Source organism: Siphateles boraxobius, unplaced genomic scaffold, assembly GCF_051911475.1.
Source record: "Siphateles boraxobius isolate OS27281-9 unplaced genomic scaffold, OSU_SipBor_1 29, whole genome shotgun sequence".
Taxonomy (NCBI): Eukaryota; Metazoa; Chordata; class Actinopteri; order Cypriniformes; family Leuciscidae; genus Siphateles; species Siphateles boraxobius.
Genome location: NW_027508908.1, coordinates 16,697,880 through 16,718,021, shown reverse-complemented (window position 1 = coordinate 16,718,021; position 20,142 = coordinate 16,697,880). Strand labels below are relative to the sequence as shown.

The 20,142-nt window shown below is 38.0% G+C and overlaps 2 protein-coding genes across 2 annotated transcripts; one reads left to right on the top strand and one right to left on the bottom strand.

Moving 5' to 3' along the window:
• Positions 1-693: 693 nt before the first annotated feature.
• On the bottom strand, positions 694-2,143 carry cldng (claudin g). The gene is made up of 2 exons (XM_077246845.1): positions 2,066-2,143; positions 694-1,456 (listed from the first exon to the last, which is right to left on the bottom strand). The coding sequence occupies exon 2, from the start codon at positions 1,452-1,454 to the stop codon at positions 825-827; it is 630 nt and encodes a 209-aa protein (XP_077102960.1). The 5' UTR covers positions 1,455-1,456; positions 2,066-2,143; the 3' UTR covers positions 694-824.
• Positions 2,144-2,769: 626 nt separating this feature from the next.
• On the top strand, positions 2,770-19,944 carry znf654 (zinc finger protein 654). The gene is made up of 9 exons (XM_077246736.1): positions 2,770-2,927; positions 3,766-3,911; positions 8,176-8,257; positions 8,396-8,531; positions 8,644-8,846; positions 14,164-14,300; positions 14,480-14,621; positions 14,761-18,679; positions 18,758-19,944. The coding sequence occupies exons 1-9, from the start codon at positions 2,802-2,804 to the stop codon at positions 18,766-18,768; spliced, it is 4,902 nt and encodes a 1,633-aa protein (XP_077102851.1). The 5' UTR covers positions 2,770-2,801; the 3' UTR covers positions 18,769-19,944.
• The last annotated feature ends 198 nt before the right edge of the window (positions 19,945-20,142 follow it).

Genomic DNA, 20,142 nt, shown 5'->3' with positions numbered 1-20,142 from the left:
AATGATTTAAAGGCTGAAATTTGTGAGGTTTCTTTTTATAAAACCTTTTTTTGTGAAAAATGATTTAAGGGGCTGAAATATGTGAGGTTTATCTTTTTATAAAACCTCTTTTGTTAAAACTTTATTTGGATTTCATTTTACTATATGTGGGGCAGGGGTTGGCGGCAATGTAAGTAGGCCTATCTGGATATTTGCCGCGGGGCGAGGGCTTCGATTACCTCTCTCTTTTTTGACCATACATGTTTGCATCCCTGAAATGAACCTGATTATGCCCTCGGGCGCTTGAGTAAATAAATAAAATATGTGGCAGCCGTTGTGTGCAGTAAACTTTCTTTTAACAAGCTGTTGTACTGATGTGATGACCAGTTATAGTTTTAATGTTAGTAAGCCTATTTAGAGGTGCGGATTAATTCAGGAAGGACTCTGTGTAGATATATTTTATTATGTGTATTATGAGGTGGTCCGTGAAAATTCTTGATTACAAATAGTGGTCCACACACACAAAAAGTTTGAAAAACCCTGCCCTAAAGCACTGGTTATTAAATGGAATTCAGAAGGCATTGGCAGAATACAATAAAAAACAGTGCCAAATTTAACAATGCCATAATTTAGCCCACTCTGGAGGAAGAAAATGAGAAAAAAAAAAAAAAGGAAAAAAAAACCTCCAGCCATTACAAAAACAATAGTGCCATCTGTTGGATAAAAACTTCCATTTTATTAGCTCAATAGAAAGTAATTGAGCAACAGGTTAAAATTCGTAGTTTACAGGGGTCACAAACAGACATTTAAAGGATGGAAAAAGACATCAGTTTAACATCCTGCAGTCACACATACTCCAAGCGCTCCCTTCCATTCTGAGAAGCCGGCACATACCGGCCCCCACCGGACGGCCTTCCTTTTAGGCAAGAACTGCAGAGAAGGCCTCCACCAACCAGCATCAGAACCGCTGCCCCCCAGCAGATAAAGATGGCTGCTCCCAACTCCCTCTTCTGAGCTTGGGCCACTAGAGGATTGTAGAAGTCGCCAATGACCCGATGGGCAGTCCAACTAGATGGCACCAAACCCAAGACTCCTGCAGTGACAAATGCGGCCCCTCCTACTGCAGCAACCCGAGCCTTTGCGAAACCGTCTGCCAAGCAGTTAGTACATTTACCACCTGCAAAACTAGCAAATATGCCTACTAGACCAACAAGGGAAGATATAATAAGGATAGCTCGAGAGGCTTGTAGGTCTTGAGGAAGAGCAAGCATGGAGTCGTACACTTTACACTGCATTTGACCAGTGCTCTGAACCACACAGTTCATCCATAGTCCCTCCCACATGATCTGCGCCGTCACAATGTTGTTTCCAATAAAAGCAGTCACACGCCATAGAGGAATCGCACACGATATTATGATGCCCAGCCAGCCAAGAATACCTAGTGTGGTTCCAAGAAGTTGTAATCCAGTAGACATGTCTGCAAAATGAGGGATAAGCCAATAAACCAAAAAGGAAAGAGCATTGGAAGTAATGCAATCAATGATTAAAAAAAGAAAAAAGGCAAATTCTTTGTAAACCACAACAATCCAATCAGTTCTTAATACATCACAAGGAAGAACACTAATCACAACTTCGGTTTCACAGACTTTACAGTGCGGTCACATTTAGCATTTTTCAGCAAATTGTCAAAGGCCAAATCCAGTTATTTCAAGAAGAGATCACGCAATCTGTAATTTCTCAATGCATAAGACCCCGACCCTCCTCCCTTTTTGGTTCGCCCTCAATCATAAAAAAATTAAATCGTACAAAAGGTTTCATTATTTTGGCTGATCACATTTTTGCCCACATTTTTGGTCATAGCTTGTTTAGCAGATTGTTTTAGAAGAGTTTCAATCACTTCTTTTCCAGGTCTTGCTAGGGACTAGTTAGCCAACCAGGTAAAACAGCTGAACACAAGCTTGACCCACTTTTAAAGCAGCAAGACCTGCCAAGGATTCTAGCGGTTCTAGCAGTTTTTTTTTTTAAATGTTACAGAGAAATATTTGACCAGTCTGTTACAAAAATCTCCACGATAAACATCTCTTACCTGAGAACTTCCAATGCTATTGATGAGCTTGCAACACCTACACCAATAATCAAATCACAATGATTTGACAAAATGCTTAAATATGCAAGAAAACAATTCCTTTAAAAGCCTTAATTCACGCCAACAAAAACTTCCGTGTGCTGCTTTAAGTTATATTGCTCCAATAGCATAAAGATGCTGTTTTCTGCTGTTAATTACTATCCATCAGTGATTGGCTGATTATGAATCAGTTTAATTACTGGTTTGTAGTTTAGCACGCTGCACTGACAACGCTGATTATTTCATTATTACAATTAATTATCAATTACTCAGTTACTTAGGCCTAGATTTCGCCCGATGATTTTACAGATCTTATTTCATAAACCTTAAATAAAAGGCCCATGATTGTTAAACATGTTGGAGGCATTAAGGCAAGAATATGGGAGTGTGCGTGTTTGGAAAACTTAGTTAATTAGATAAACGATTAAAGTGATTTGGACAACTTACTTGTTTTGGTGGGTTTATTACAAAACAGAAAAATATTAAGGTTCTTGCCTAACCAATCAAATGTCCAGAGTGAGGATACACTCGGACTACCGTTTGATCGAAGGGGTCATCGTCCAATCACAAAGGAGACATTTAATGCTCTGTAGCAACTGACAGGGAATTCCACCAATCAAATGCTTCCGATGGGCTGTCCTTACACTCACGATAACATTCGTGGTCTCTGTTGTACGAGCTGGTTTAGACAAGCAGTATGGCGGAAGAAGAGAGTGAATTGGAGTTAGACAGGTTTAAGAAAGAACTGGAGACTTTGTTAAAGACTAGAACAAACGACGAACGCGGACTTCAGAGCAAGACGTACTGTGAAAGGTTTTGCGAGGTAAGATGACACTAGAATGGACGAAAGCGTTTGCAAGCTTTTCTTAAAAAAGCAAAGAGAGATGTGCTAACCAGTGTTAGCAGCATGTCAGCAGATTCCCCTCCCCCAGTGTACAGCCATCGTGATCCAACATTCACACAGTATTTTACCTCTCTATCTACAGGTGTTTTCAAAATACCGTAGGATTAGATCTCAATAGAGCGATAGATCATTTCCGAACACGATTTATAGAGGACGTACTGTCACTTTCTCTCAGTTAGCCCCATTAGCCTGGTAAGTGGCTAACGGTTAGCATTCCTAAGTTGCATTCCAAAACAAGCAGTCTGCAGAAGATTTAAGCGTCTGTACTCTTCGTAATATTTTATTAACCAGCGATTTTATGAAACCCTAAACGGGCAAACCTAGTCTGAGAAATCATTATGCACGACTGTAGGGTGTTAAATGATAGAATAACTCGATGCTGTCAGTGTTAGTGGTTGATGTCTTACCAGTTTCTGTAAAGGTTGGGTTTAAACCGCTTGTTTATTCCCAACAGTTATCCAGCAGCTTTTAATTTCGAATGAAATTGTTGCTAAATTAATGAATCCAGCCTTCTATTTAAAAAAATAAACTATTTATGCCGTTTTACGAAAGTTTGATTGATGTTTGATGTTTCGTAATTTGTATCACTAAGTCCATGTTCTGTCATTGAATGGCAGTGACTCCCATGATTATAAACAAACACTATAAGTCACCTGACAGTAATGTTTTCTATTTTTAGAATCACATAGTGATAGTAATTTGTTTAGTCATTATATTCTTTCTCTCTTAAATTCTCTCTCTATTTTTTATTTTTTAGTTGGTGGTGGAGCAAACTGGGCGATGGCAAGTGCCTCTTCCTCAGCTCCAGGTGTTGCAGAGTGCCCTGTGCTCTTTTGTCCAGGGTGTGGCATCATTTCCTCCAGAGTGTGAGCATGTACGCTACACACTGAGTAGTCTGGCCCTGTGAGTCTGCACTTCTGCTTTTGCCATGAAATAGAAAATAGACAATATATTAGTATTTATTCTAAATGATTTATCTTTAAATTTGATTCATGTTCCCTCTTATTCTTTAATTGAGGGAGTGAGACCCTTTACATTATCCAATTAAAGCGGTAGTTCACCGAAAAATGTAAACTATGTCATTAATTACTCACCCTCATGTTTTTCCAAACCTGTAAGACATTCCTTCATCTTTGCAACACAAATTAAGATATTTTTGATGAAATCTGAGAGACCCTCCATCGACAGCCTGACATCACCACTTTCAAGGCCCAGAAAGGTAGTAAAAACATCGTTAAAATAGTGCATGTGACTACAGTGGTTCAACCTTCAGGTTATAAAGAGAAGAGAGAACTTTTTGTGTGCAAAAATAATTACTTTATTCAACAATTTCTTCTCTTCTGTGTCACTCTCTGACACTGTTCACGTGAGCACCAGGACAAATGTATGGAGCATCAATACTGAACTGGCATTCTGATGCAGAACCCGGAAGCGCTGCGCTATTTACACCGTGAATGGTGTCAGAAACTGACACTGACAAAAGAAAATGTTGAATAAAGTTGTTATTATTTTTTATTTTAGCACAAAAAGTATTAGCGTCGACTTCATAACATTAAGGATGAACCACTGTAGTCACATGGACTATTTTAACAATGTTTTTACTACCTTTCTGGGTCTTGAAAGTGGTAATGGCATTGCTGTCTATATGGGGGGTCAGAGACCTCTCAGATTTCATCAAAAATATCTTAATTTGTGATGTAAAGATGAACTAAGGTCCTGCGGGTTTGTAACGACATGAGGGTGAGTAATTTATGACAGAATTCTAATTTTTGGGTGAGTTAACCCTTTAATTGCTAACCCTCATGTTGTTCCAAAACTGTAAGACTTTCGTTCATCATCTGAACACAAATGAAGATATTTTTAATAAAATATTATCCAGTTCTGTACTCTCCATTGGCAGCTACGCAACTACTATTTTGACGCTTCAAAAAGTTCATAAAGAGATTTTAAAATTAATCCATATTAATTGAGCTGTTTAGTCGAATTTTTTTTGATGAATGCTTATATGTGAATAAAAGCCTTAATTCAATCTGTTCATCATATAACAGGGATGCAAACATCGCGCTTTTCGGCGCCTCGCGCTTTTTTCACGTCAGTTTGGTAGACTCGGGACTGAGAGGGTCTTATTATATTTTCACAAGGTCATGTGAAGCCATTCCATAGCTTAATGTGAGGGACAGAAGTCTATTTACATCATTAAATTAAAGTATACGGAAACTCGTTTTCCCTCCTCTGCGGCTGTCAATCATTCTCCATTCAGTATTCAAACTGCACGCGCGCCTCGTCCTGTTACAGCAGGATGCACGGTAAAACTCTCTCCAATATGATATATTCACATTATAGTGCTTGATCTGTAGATAAAAGGCTGTGGATTTGCATAAAATTACTTTATTTTGTGTATTTGTATATTATGTTTGTTGCTGTTTTTAAACGACTCGCTACCATGCCTGTTATTACAAGGACTATGAATCGGCATCAAACGCACAATAACTGGAATTTAAAACCGTGAAGAAACAAATGATCAATAAACTGTTGGACAGATATACACTAGGATTTGTGCGCTCGACATTTCTTCGCTTTGTGCAGTGAACTTTTAAATGCGCACTTGTGCAACGCAGCGCTGCACACTGTGACTGCATGTTGCTTTGAGCACATCATTCTGTACCCGCCATGCGCATACGCGCTTTGTGCGCTTTGTTTGAAGCGTTCATGGTTTTGCGCACTGAAAGATTATTAAAAGCCTATCTATTTTTTATACCTATCCTGCACAATACATTTAAAATAAGTATAATTTAATTGTATATTATTTCTGTGTAGTGTAGGCTATATAAATATATACACTTCTGAATTCTTGACATTCATATATAAATATAAAATTGTGAAATGTATGATTGCATGATTGAATATTATAAGAGTACTAATAGTAGTTTGTTTTTATTAACATGTTTAGTTTTTATAAAATTACTGTGCAGATTTTTTCAAGAATTACTTTTTGCTGCTGATTTATACACTCATTAAGTTGAATTAAAATACATAATACATTTATGTAATATTTAAAGGTGTTAACTGTAATCTTACACTGCAAAATGATAACCTACAAAGGATTAAATTCATCACAATTATGGATATTTGCCGAGGGGCGAGGGCTTCGATAACCTCTCTCTTTTTTGACCATACATGTGTTTGCATCCCTGATATAAAGTGATTGTCTCTCTTCAGAAAAGTTGGATGATTGGATGAAAACTGAACATTCATGTTGTTCTTCTAAACCTATATGACTTCTATGGAACACAAAAGATATTTTGAAGAATGTTTGTACCCAAACAGTTTTGGTTTCCATACGCTTATTTCACACAGCCGTTATTTTGAAATCGAAAGCGAGGCTCCGGTGGGAAGAACCCCGGAAGTACAGATAAACAACAATGCCTTGGACTACCAACCTGAAGCTGCTGCCGCGATTTACACAATTGGATGTTAATATCCAATATAGGATTATGTAGATATAGTTCGTTCCTGCTTATTTTTTTACTTTCTGAAAAAGAAAAAAAAAAATATATATATATAAATGAATTTCACTGTATATAGTCTAAAGCAGGGGTGTCAAACTCAGTTCCTGGAGGGCCACAGCCCTGCAGAGTTTAGTTCCAACCAGCTCCAACACACATACCTGTAGTTTTTAAATAAGCCTGAAGGACTTGATTAGCTGGATCAGGTGTGTTTATTTATAGTTGAAGCTAAACTCTGCAGGGCTGTGGCTGTTTGACACCCCTGGTCTAAAGTATGAAAGAAATGTATGTACATTTTTAGAATAACTAATTTCTACATTAAACACAACAATACGCCATCGCATTCGCGACTCTCCTATGATTAAACACGACACTTCCGGTTTTCTTCCCACCGGAGCCTTGCTTTTGATTTCAAAATAACGGCTGAGTGAAATAAGCGTATGGACTTCCATTGTATGGACTGGTATTTTTCTAAATATCTCTTATGTTCCTCAGAATTCAAATTTCTGTTTACAAAACTATAAATTCAGTGTAACATTTGCAATCGTGATATTATAGAACAGCCCTTAGTCGTGTTATGTTACTTAACTATATCATATAGCCTATTATAAATAAATAAAAACTCAACATTTCTACCTCAGTATGTTTCTTCTGTAAGTTTTTGTGTGAGCTGTTAGGCTCATTTGTTTTGATTTGTCCACTAATGTCTCTCTCACAAAGGCAGCGCAGCTTCCAGAAACTATCTTTGTTTACACTGACTGTACAAGATCAAAATCATCTCGCGTTTCGATCGGTCGGGCAAGTAAAACTCTCTTTCACTTGAAACTTAAAAATCCCCTTCTCCTGGACAAGCAGACACGTTTTAATGTCGCTTTAAAGCGGAACAGATGATCAGGTCACGTCAGATGATGCGCTCGCTGCTGTTCGCTTGAACTGAGGCGCTACAGTGATCGAGCAGAAAGAGATCGCGACAGCTCGAGAGACGTCTATGGTCTCACTCCAGTCTATATTAAATGAGCCAATTGTTAATGTGAAGTTTATTGTGCTTGCAGTTTATGACTATAGGCTGAGAGTGTTTATGGCTTCAGGAGGGGCGGATGTGCGCGTGAGCGAGTCATTCAGAACACAAGACAAAATAACATGACAAAATAATCGTTTTTACTCGATTGTACTATTTTGGAGATCGTTGGGAGCCAAAATCGAAATTGAAATCAAAATTCGATTAATTGCACAGCCCTAATACTATATGAAGCTGTTATCGGATGATAACGATCGTCCACATCAAAAATGACAAATATAAAGATGACTATAATAAAAATAATAATAGCATCCACACCAGCGGACGATATAGTTCTGTTTATTCTAAGGGCATCCTTGTCTGTCGCCTGATTCTGATTAGTGTTTGTATTGTTCAGCAGCTGAATAAAATCGTTCTGATAGTGATTCCAACTATATCCTTACTCTGTGCCGTTATCGTTATAGCTGGTGTGGACTGTTATTCTTTAATATCGAGAGGCTCTGATAATATTTCTCCACCTCCTAATATTAAGCTAATCCTGTTTGAAGATAGAAAAGTGGTTAAAATGCTTACCGTATTGTTTATTGATGCAGCAGGATGTAAAAGGGAATAATTACAGTCTACTCATTTTTTTCATTTGCAGGAGCATCTTTGAACTGCTGTTGTTCTTTGGAAAAGATGAATTCATCGAGCATCCTTTAAAAGATATTCTAGACTCATTCCAGGTAATCGCATGACATCAAACCTATTATTCTTGGGGAGCATCATGTTAGAATTCAGCTCTTTAACCTTTCAGTGGTGATCTTGTTGTCACTCGTATTTTTCCATTTAAATGGTTTAATTTTTGTTCTTGTCTATTCTAGGACTGCTATGCGAGCCTGGTAAGGCACCAGAATGTTTACCTTCTGCAGGTTAAGCATATTATTAAAGATGGAGGGCCTTGGGCAAACCCTGTACTTCAGGCCATTCTCAAGGATTCAGAGCTACCACAAGAAGATGGTGAGTCTTTCAAGCTTTTGTTTAAAAACAGTGTATCTTGATCAAGTAATCTTTACCTTGGATTTTCTAAACTGTTAATGGAGTTGATTATAATTGCTGTTTTTGTTCGCAGTGGACAAATATCTGAGTTCAGAAGTATCCATTTTCTTTGAGCTACGTTTGCGTTATCTGGTGGCATGTGAGAGGCTTCCGGAGGCCTTGGCACTGACAAGGAGATGCATCCGGCACTCTGTTGTAGGGAGGCATCTCTATTTCAAGCAAGCCTACCTCATCTGCCTTCGGAGAGCTTCACTTTGTGAGCGCTTGTACAAGGAGGTGAGTGAGAAATTCTCCTTTTGTGAAACAGGCCGTATGCACAGTCCTCTTTTTTTTTGGTAGTTTGCATACCTGAACAATAGCAAAACATTCTCCATTCCCTATTGTGGTTTATAGGACTTCTGACTTTTCTGAACTTTTTTTGTTTCCTAGTTGTGCATTAAAGTCCTGCCTTGAAATGATTTGCCCTGTTGGGTTATGTATAAGAGCTTTTAGTAACACTTTCTATGAAGTCCATGCTTGTAAGGAATTACAGCTCCATTTATATAAAAGTATTACTATTTTATAAATGTATTTATAAAGACCCATTAAGACCTATACTGCATTATAAGAACAGTTATAGGTACATTTAGATTATTTTTATAATTACTTAAGTATGAATTAGTCAGTCGTATGGATCCATTAATGTATTTATACAGATGCAACCTGCATGCCATATAATTAATTATAAAAATAATATAAATGTAACTATAACTGTTCTCATAATGCAGTATAAGTCTTAATGAGTCGTTATAAATATATTTATAGAATAGTAATACTTATAATGAATTATAGTTCCATTTATACATATTTATAAGCATGGGCTTCATATAAAATGTTACCAAGCTTTTATTTTGTGCTGGTACAGGTGGTATATAATATAGTACAGCATCCTATTAGTGCATGAGACCGGGATGCATAAAATAGTCGGCCGCTGGTTACATTTTTTTAATAATTTCCTGACTCGTTTTGGTGGTCTCTTCATTTGACTACTCGCAATGATGCAAAATGTGAGACTTCCTCAGACAGCATTATTTCGTCTCATCACGTGGTTGTTTCAAAACTGTTCAGAAAAGATACAATTTTGCTCAGCCTAATGTATAGTATGTACCGTAGGGTAACATCAACAGTGAACCTCATTCAGTAATTAAGAAAAAATGAACACTTAAAGGTATGTCAAATTTGTGGATAATTTTGTCAATATTCAATCATTTTATATAAATAATTTTATATTTTTTTTAAATTGCAGTGTTTAACACACTAGTGTGCTTTAGTGTTTAACCAGGAAGTTTGTTAGGAAATGCATTTATTTTGTACAAAATGGAACATAGTCACACTTGTGGTGTTCCTGGTCTTCAAAAAATAGCTTATAAATCACTAGTTGTGCTATATCATCAAAATTTGGATTCAATCTTCTTGTTAATTTGTTTTCTTTAAATTAGGACAGGTTTTGTATTTATTTTGTAAAGCGATTGATCATAGGCCTCAACGAGCTGAGCTTAAAAGGTCAAAAAAGGCCATCCATTGAAAATGAATGGGGGAGATCGAAAATAAGAGAAACATTTGTTCAGGAGCATGTTCATCGTGTTCATGTTCACATATGTACATGTGTGCTTGCAAAGATAAATGCCTCGAACCTGTGCATGTATAGATAGATGTACACTCGCTCTGCCACGCTTACATACACTCACACACTCATCAATCACTGAGGCCTAAGATCAATCAGTTTCAAAAATAAAAACAAAACCTGTCCTAATTTTTAATTTGTCATTTTTCATCAAAGGTGTTACAGGGTTTTCAACAAGAACCCTTTGCATTACAAGCATAAGTGTGTTCTCATTTGAAAGCAGACAGTTTGTTGTCAGAATTAGGCAAAATGAATTATTGTTATGAAAAAAATATTAAGGGCTTAAATGTATTGTGAAGTTTTTAATATAAATTTATTTGTATTAAAATATCTTCATGAAAAAAAAATGAAATTGGTCTTGTTGCAATCTAGAAATGCATTCAGTCTGTTCTCTCTATTGTTTTGTGGTGCACTGCAAACTGCCCCATTCAACTACCCTATTATTCTTTTGTCTTTATTATAGATTTACTGATGACTTTCAATTCACACTGTTTTAACCCCTAATTTCTTTGATCAAACTTCTCACTTTACCCTTTTGCTTTGTATCAAATGCCCTTCTGGAAAAAAAAGAAACATTCCAATGATCTTTACTTTGTCATAAAACATAATCGCTCCTGTTAACAGGTGCATAAGGGCTAGCTAGAACGTTAGCTTAACACAGCATCAAAACAACAATTTCTGAGAATAAAACCATGTTTTTGCTCCAAACTTGCTTTATAACGACAGTCGAGAGTTTAAAATTAGATTCTGTGATCCCATGTGGCTTCTTACAGAATGAGGCAGAAAATGTAGTATTTTAAAGTTTTCTGTACTGTGATACAGAGTGTTGCTTTATAAATACACTTTATTCTTATGAAAATACCTGAGATGGCTTGAAAAACACATATAAACCATATATTGTCCCAATCGTGTGTTTAATGTCTTCAGGTATTATCGGTCAAATCATCTCTATATGCATGTTTGTCAGCTGCAGTGATCTCTGGATGCCTTAGAAAGGGTTTTCCTGGAACGTCTTTGAATTTATGGTCTGTTTTCATAGACGAGGCCAGGATTAGGCCACAGTTAATTTAGGACATTTAATAAGCTTTTATAAAATGTGTTTGGTGAAACTGAATCATGTTAAACGATGCCAAAACCGTACTCATTATGGTTTGTCGCTAAGGTGCCCTGGGAGGTTATTGGTTTACATTGCATTTGTATGGCCGGGTCAGTCTGTATCTTTGCAAATAGTAAATAACATTGCTAACTTTACGCTAGTAAACTAATGTTGTGGAACAGTGAGTAAAGCCGCGTTTCCACCGCAGGAACTTTCCCCAGGATCTAGGGACTTTGGTACTCCGTGTGTTTACACCGCAGGAACCAGGGTCTAAATGAAGTTCTGGGTAAATATTTCACCCTATGAAAGTCCCTGCTCGCAAGGTAGTAGTTTTTCAAAGTTCAGGAATTTTCAAGGGTGGGACTTGGGCGCTGAACATGCTGATTGGTTGATTTCATGCTGCATTTTGATTGGTTGACTCTATGCAGCATTTTATTTCAACCTCCATCCGTGCAGTAACAGTTGTCTGCTATTCGAATCAACAATGGAGTTTAAAAAATACCACAGATAGGCCGACGACGAGGTTCAGGCTTTATTAATCTTAAATTAAGAGGATGACATCCAGCGGGAACTCTATAGTCGCGCGCAGTCCTATGTCACCTGTCTATTTGCCTAATCTTCACGGTACTTTAGATCACGGTGGAAATGCAGACATCAACAGGTCTGGGGGGAAAAGTTCCTGAGACAAATTGTTCCGGGTAATTTCGGTGGAAAAGCGGCTTAAGAGAGGGTTTGAATGCGCCATCTGGAACATCTGAGCCCTGCGTGTGGTCACTAATAAACAAGGTGCATATAATTCAATGCTAGGTATCATGTCTTTTCTAATGCATAAACATGTATTACTCATTTTAGATACAAGTAGATACTTGCAGATTAGTAAATATACAAAGCAACTTTGTTTTAGATTGATCCAAAACCAATGGAAGACATTGAATTTTGAATCATTGAATCATCGAAGCCAGTAAGACAAAGAGCAGTTTAGAATAGAACTTACAGAATATACTTTTTTGGTCCTTGAAGGGGAACATTTGTTGAAACCTGATAAATGACAATATGCTAATTATGCTCCTATATGGTTTTCAAGTATACAGTCACATACAGAAATGCAACATAACACACACATACTCCGCAAACAACTGAGACATAAACTGACGTGACGCGTGGTTTGGTACTGCAAGGATGATCGGCTGAATCCTGTCTCACTTTAGCATTGTCTTTGGCGTCTTACGTCACGGACATTGCAGTTTATTGCTCTGGCAACAGTCCTCATGCAGCAGGACTGTTCATGCAGGTGATCAGGGACCCTGGGCATCGTTCTCTTGTTGTTTTTCGGTCAGCTGAAAGGTCTCTTTAGTGTCCTAAGCTATTGTAACTGACCTTAATTGTCTTCCACCTGTAAACTGTTAGTGCTTTAAGGACTGTTCCATAGGTGCATGTGCAATAATTGTGTGGTTAATTGAACAAGCATGACAATCTTTTTTGTAGTCCGGATTTACAAGGTCATCTGATGACTTTCCTAAAGACAAAAGTAGAAAAACAATTATTATTTAACTTAATCTGGTTAATGCACAATCTTTAAAAATACTACTGTCATTGTTTAATGCGTCAGTGCATGTTGGAATTAACATTAGCCAAGCATATTGATAAGTGATGGGAAAAAACTTTTTTGGGGGGGTAAAGAAATCCTGTTAGCCATTGTTACACAATACATTACTGTAACGTGTTACTAATTGCATGTGTCATCTGACTAAATAGCTAGACAACTAATTTGAACTGCTACTTTCCTTATTATAGCCCACAGAACATTTTAAAATGACATTTTGGCCTTTTTTCACTACACGCGTATCAAAACGCTAGGTAGCTAGCTACATATGTAAACAATGATGGAGCCACAATGCTAGCTCAAATTATGCTGCATCATACTTAAACAGTTAATGTAAAGAAATATAATTAAATTCAATGGAAAATCTCATTTACTTACCAATCAAACAATTACTATCAGAATGTGTGCTTCATAACCTAGAGTTGGCATCCAGCCTTCTCGCTTCACTTCTGCAATCCAGGCATCACATCGTTTTTTCATTTTTCTAAAGTAGCTTAGTTGCAGGCCTGAGGATGCATCCAACCACTGAGCAGCATGGATGTAATTTTAATTTTGACATTTTTAATTGCAGGATTTAATCAATTATCTCAATTCGACTGCTCATTAAGCGCCTCAAGCCGATGTTTTGAATGCGCTCGACAGCTAACCTGAAATGTCCAAGGGCCAAAGACGTCACTTCCTTTAAATAACGAATAGCTGTTGAAATGGTCTATAGGAACCAGAGCTTCTAACGGCAGCTGCAGTGACGCAGTGACTTTACCAATCAGCTCTTTTATTTAGAATGTGGAACATATTCTGCCATATATGCACGTTGCACTTTCTCCAACTCATTAGTAATAGGACTGAACTGTCTGTGTATATCTATACCCGTATCTATAGTTTTTTTTAATAATTAATTTTTTTTATGCTTCTAAGAGGGCCAGTGTATAGTTGGCCATTAAACTGGCACAGCAAAAAAAATGCAGTTGTATCATGCTAATTACATATTTTACTGTCAATCAATGCAATATCACAGGAAATGATTGATTCTTAAATTAATTGTAATAATTGCAGTTTTTTTGTGGTCTGTTCGGGTGTAGGAAGGTAGTGTGTTTGTATATAAACAAAGCTGAAGCTATAAATATAGTGACATGAAAGATGTACACATATGTGTGATGTTTTTCTGACATAATGGAAGATCACCATATTTCATGAGCAATGTCAAAAATTACACTCGTTTTCTTTTCTAAAGATGGCAGATATCGATGGGAAGGATGCTGTAGAGATACTCTGCATGATGGAGAATGAAGAGAAAGATGAGACTGTTTTGATGCTGAGTAAAGGCTTCCTATCTCAGAAGCTCCAGATTGGAGACATGTACTACCTTTGGTGGGTCTCAATAGCTCTATAAACATTTAGAAGGGGAATTGTTTTCAGTGTATTGCCCCTCTTTTTAGCATTTTATATTTTTTACACAGTAATTGCAACAACCTGAACAGAAGAGAGTGTTGAGTTTGCAGAAAATTAAATTCTCATCTTTTTTCTCTGTATTTATTTTTTCCTTTAAGGGATTTGGTCTTCATATGGAGCAGACTCCACTTGCGGTTGAACCTTTCTAAACAGAACTTCCTAGAGGAGTGCAGAGTAATGATATTGTCAGTCACCAACATAAAAGCGATTTTCCCATTTATGAAGGTGATTTTGGCAGAGGTAAGACATTATTTTATCATTAATTTACTGTATTACACTTGTAATTGTAGACATAGACAAACATCTAAGCAAACACACCATATGTCAATATTTATGGAATGGTCTTTTTATAATGGCAATACAATATTATTTTTTTCAGCTTGGAAAAGATGGCCAGGGGATTTGTGTGGAGCTTTGTGCACGAGCCTTGCAGACTGACCTTAAGAATGATCCAGTCACCAAGTCCCTCATCTATAAAACCATTGCATACCTACTTCCTAATGACCTTGAGGTCTGTAGGGCTTGTGCACTGCTAGTTTTCTTCCTAGAGAGAACTGTTGAGTCATACAAGAATGTGTTCCTCCTATATACTCACCCTGATCAAGAGTACCATGCAGACACCAGTCTTGTGGGTAACAGTGTACGCTTTGAGGTTCTCCAGATCCTGAAAAAAGACCTGTACTTTGACCCTGAGTTCTGGAGCATTCTCAACATCGAGACAAACTGTCTGAAGCTAATGAGTGATAAAGTTGGTAAAGCAGCCTTATGTGAAATCATGCAAAAGGACAAGTGGATTCCAAGTAACTGTATGAAAGGATATTGTCAGTGTCACGCAGACAACACAGTCAGGACTATTAATAAAGCAGAGAAACATACAAACCGAAATGACCAAGAAGCAGAGTCATTGAAAACATGGGTTAATTCTGCCTCAGGGGAAGCATCCTCCAAACCTCCAGGCAAAAGGCGGGGGAGGAAGCCAGGGACACATCTTGTTAAAGATTCAGAGGCCTCTCCAGTTCGACGTTCATTTAGGCAATTGGACTTGGCAAAGAATCACACCAGGCAACTTAATAGCAGGCGTCAGAGACTACTTTCCCGACAGACAGAGATGAACACTCTGAAACGCAAGGGCAGGAAACCACAATGGCTTTTGGACCAGTTAGCTGCCCAAGCAGAAAACGGTGAACCTCGACCGGCCAAGAAACCAGGAAGGAAACCAAAGCAGTCAAATATTTTGACAGAGATTTCACTTGAGACAGCAATCAGTGAAGTCACAATGAAATTTTCATATCCTGATAATGAAGTTGACCTCCCTTCTGATGTTCAGGCCTCACTGTTTTCCACAGAGACCCCTAATATCACTGAAAGCAGTCCTAACAAAATTCATGAGAATTTGAAATGGCCTGACAGTAATGCTTCTCTTATTGAGTTACTATCAGCAGAATCTACTCCATGTAGCAAAAAAGACTTCAAGGTGCGGGAGGAGACTGTTTTCTGGGAACAAGGCATTTCTATGGTTCGAAAATTCCACACATATTCAAGACAAGCTGAATTGGAAGGAATATCAGTTGACGGTTTACACCGAGATAAAGAATTTAATCTGGACCATAATGAATCCAAACAAGAACCACAGTCTGCTGAGCAACAGTTTGAACCTACAGAGAGACTGGGAGCTGCAGCACAGGATAAAAATGTAGTGGAAAGCATGGCTACACCAATCCCAGCTTTAAATGTGGAAACATCCACTCCAGTTGAAGCCGTTCTTGAGCCAGTTAAAGAATTAATTGAAGATCTAAAAGTAAATAGCGAGTTATCATTTCCCCAAGATGCAGACACTAAATATCCTGACTACGGTCCTTACAGTCCTATTAGTCCTGCAGAAAATATTAATGTTGATCTTTCACCAGAAGTGACAACTGACACCAGAGCTGACACCATTCTTGTACCTCATAGTATGCCAGAAAACATGACGGTTCTTCATAATGATGCTACTCCAGTTGTTTCTAAAGAGACAATGCTCCCTGATGAAACAGTGGCTACTTTTAGTGAAACTGAGATTGACACTCTTGACACTAAAATTGTGCCCGAGAGGACGGAGGTGCCAGTGGGGCCATCAAGACCTGAGGAGGCATCACCGGATATGCATTCAGTTGTTGATGGTGTAGTCTCTGACCTTATCCCTGCAAGTGACGCAAGTTGCCAGCTTTCAGTTAACTGCAGCCTCTGCAATAAAGAAACTAAAAACCCACACATTCTACGGCATGCACTGTGGCATCACCGAATTGACAGAAAGTGCATGTTCTGTCACAAACGCTACACTCATGGGCGCAGCCCATCAATCCATTTTAAAGTGCACATTCAGGAACTGAAAAAGTCTAATGGGCTTTTTAGTGAAACTGTTTGTGAGAATGCCACCGAGACCGCCTCACAATGTGCCCAGAAGAGACTGTTTAAACGTGTGAAGAATAAGTTTAGAAACCTCAAAATGAGGTTAGACTGCAGTTTGAACATCACAGATTTGCACAAGGAAGGGCAAAGCACAGAGCCTAAGGTTAGATTGCGGACAAGGTTGGTCAAGAATTCAGATCCCCCAAGTACATCGGATGAACACAAGGAGAAGGTTTGCAAGATGAAGACAAAATGTCTAAGGAGGGTTTTAGCAAAGAGATCTCAGCCCACAGATGAGAACAAAAAGTTTTTCAAAACGAAACTAGCAAGGAAGAGACCAAAGTCTATGCAAGAACAAGAGGACAAACAGTTGGATACCAATGGCAACTCAGCTCATAAGGTAAATGGAGTGATCAGAAAGAAAAGGAAAGTTAAGAGTGTGTCTGAGACAAATACCTCAAATGAAAAAAATCAGACATCATTACTACAAGATAACAAAGAGAAAATTGAGACCTCATTACCACAGGAAAACAAAGAGAGAATTGAGACATTATTACCACAGGACAACAAAGAGAAAATTGAGACCTCATTACCACAGGACAACAAAGAGAAAATTGAGAATTCAGAATGTGCAGAAAGTCAGAAAGACAATGTCAAGACTGAATCTAAGAATGTAGGACTAAAAAAAGACAAGAGCAAATCAAAAATTAAAAGAAAAGATGAAATTGTCAACTCTAAGCTAAAAAAGAAGAAGATTACTCCTGAAGACCAAAAAGAGGATGGAGAAGCTATAAAAAGGAGGAAGATGACAAATAGTCCAGAAGACAGTTCTGAGAATCAGGAACCCATAGATAATAATACAGAATTTAAGGAAATAAATGCAGTGGGGTATAAAAATGGGACTCAGACAAAGTCCAAACAGCCTTCCACGCCATTCCAGGGAAAAAGAACTGGTGCATCTACGCATGTTAGATGCCCTGTGGAGATTTGTACATTTAGTGCCAAGTCAATCCTTGTCCTTTCACATGTGCTGTCACACCACCATGGTGACAAGAAGGCGCTTCTGTTCTTTTTCAATTTTGGAAAGGAAAAATGTCTTTTCTGTTGCAGAAAGATATATAATCCCCAGCATTTCTTTGACCATGTGATATGCCACAGAGGTGAGCTGAAGTTCCCATGCTACCATTACGGCTGCAAGGAAAGGTACCAAACACGTACAGAACTGAGCGAGCACATGTTAGTCCATCATCCACTGAGAGCGATGTGCTGCTTTCCTGGTTGCTCTATGCAAGCTGAGACCATTTTGCTCCTTTATAAGCATGAAAAAACACATTATCGACATGATACAAATTTGGAAATAAATTCATTCCCCAAAGATTCTGAATCAACAGGGCATGGAGCCCCTCAAATTCTGGAAGGTAGTATGGAGGCAGTAACCAATTCTTCAGTCAGTCAACCGATTCAGGGTACAACCAAGTGGAAGGGCCCTGCATCTGCAAATCAAGATGATGATGGAAAGCCTTTGGTCCTCAATAAAAGTTCTGTTAGCTACAGTAGCAAGAACCATGGCCTTTTTAATGGACATAGTGAGAGTAACAAAGACGTTTCTGCAAAAACTTCAGATCCAGTCATTAAAGAGCAGGAACCACTCATTTCAGGAAAACCCGCAAATAAACAATTCATTCGACCCCTTCCCTCAGCTTATCTAGATGAGTCGTACATTAGCATGCCAAAACGCTGGAAGGAACCCCAGGTGGGCTCAAAATTATTGGGCTCAGTGTCAAAGCCAGTAAAACTACCTATCAGGCAACGTTGCTCTCGATGTTTTGAGTCTTTCAACAGTGAGGAGGAGCTGCAAACACACAAGGACAAATGCACATCCCTCTTTGGTTTTGATTCGGATGATGAGAGTAAGTACCTTTTTGTTATTGATTTAAGGTTATTTTAATTTTTGCAGTTTGTTAAATATTTTATTTTTGTCTTCATAGGTGCTACCTGAAGAGAAGCAGGCCTTTCTACTGGGAAAACTGCTAAATGCTGCTGTAGGCAATCAAGGTTCTTACATGTGTGCTTAACATCTTCGTCAGCATCTCAAAACTAAACTATATTGAGAACCACATGGGAAACGAGTTATGCCTCCTTGTAGTCTTGTATGACCGATCAGCTGCTTTATTTCAGAGCAAAGATCTGTTGTCTCGTTAAAAGTCCTGATGTTGAATTTTTTTTTTATCTTTTATCTTTTGAGACTTGGAGTATTTTTATTTTTACTTAATCGTTAACTGCTTTCTCAGAAGTTTGTCTTTCTATAAAATGCTTTTCAACACCTGTCATCACTTTCTGTCAAAGAGATTAGCCTGTTCTCTCATTTTAGCTTGTTTTTTTCAATTCCTGGTAATGAGAGGCTACCAAGGACCATACCACTACAAGAGGATTTGGTCAGTCTTTCTGTTCAGGGTATATACCTGCTTTAGAAAGCACAAAATGTTGTGCTCAGTCTGGCGTTTAATGGAAGGTTTAACTTTACTGTTTTGCAACAGTAGGTCAGGTGTCAACCAGTGTTACATGGTGCATTATGAGCAGGAGTACTGGATAGAAATGTATAGGCCATTCATGCAATTCACAAGTATAGCAATCACACTAAACATTTTCTTTTCTCTTCTTTTCAAACCTTGATATGTGAACCATTGTAAATTGTCACTGATTGCCTATTTTGCGAATGTTATTAAGTTGCTTCTGTTTAAGTCAGTGGTCACTTGAGAAGAATTAAAGACACCAAGTCTTTAAATGACAGGCTGACTTCTGTTGGGATCAGAAGAACTATTGGTTTATAACAGCAGGCTGATGCTCCTGGGAAGGCCTAGTCTTAACTGCAGATACTCCTGTTAATGGAGGATTGTACATGTGCCACAAAGCCTCACCGAACATTGTCATGACATATTCTAAAGGACTTATCTTTAAACAAAACAAATCTTAAGGGGAGGACTAATTTGTGTCTCAAACAGAGGCATGTTTAAAGCTGTTCCATTTATGAGCAGTAACAGTCTTATTTATTCTTCTTTTTTTTGTATCTTCTGTAAATGTTTGAAGAGTTTAAATTGTATATGATTGGATTGGGTGATTGGGTTTATATATTGAGAGCATTTTTGTCCTAATTAATAAACACATTTTAGGGGGATTTGAGTTTGATGGTTTATTGTAAACAGACATGGATTCTTTGGATATCGTGGGGGGGGGGGGGGGATATTACTCTATTTTGTCTCGCAGACTGAATGGTGCCACAAATGTTTTAATGTATTATTTACCAGTTTATGTAATGTGAAAATTCTCATTCAATGTTTAATTACCTACGGTTTGCTACGTCTCCGTCCACGAG

What these genes read in the sequence shown, in the direction of transcription:
- cldng (XM_077246845.1), bottom strand. Translation starts at nt 1,454, where the DNA reads ATGTCTACTGGATTACAACTTCTTGGAACCACACTAGGTATTCTTGGC.
- znf654 (XM_077246736.1), top strand. Translation starts at nt 2,802, where the DNA reads ATGGCGGAAGAAGAGAGTGAATTGGAGTTAGACAGGTTTAAGAAAGAA. An exon ending in ACACTGAGTAGTCTGGCCCT is followed by an intron (nt 3,912 to 8,175) that starts GTGAGTCTGCAC and finishes TTTCATTTGCAG; the next exon opens with GAGCATCTTTGAACTGCTGT. An exon ending in ATATTCTAGACTCATTCCAG is followed by an intron (nt 8,258 to 8,395) that starts GTAATCGCATGA and finishes TGTCTATTCTAG; the next exon opens with GACTGCTATGCGAGCCTGGT.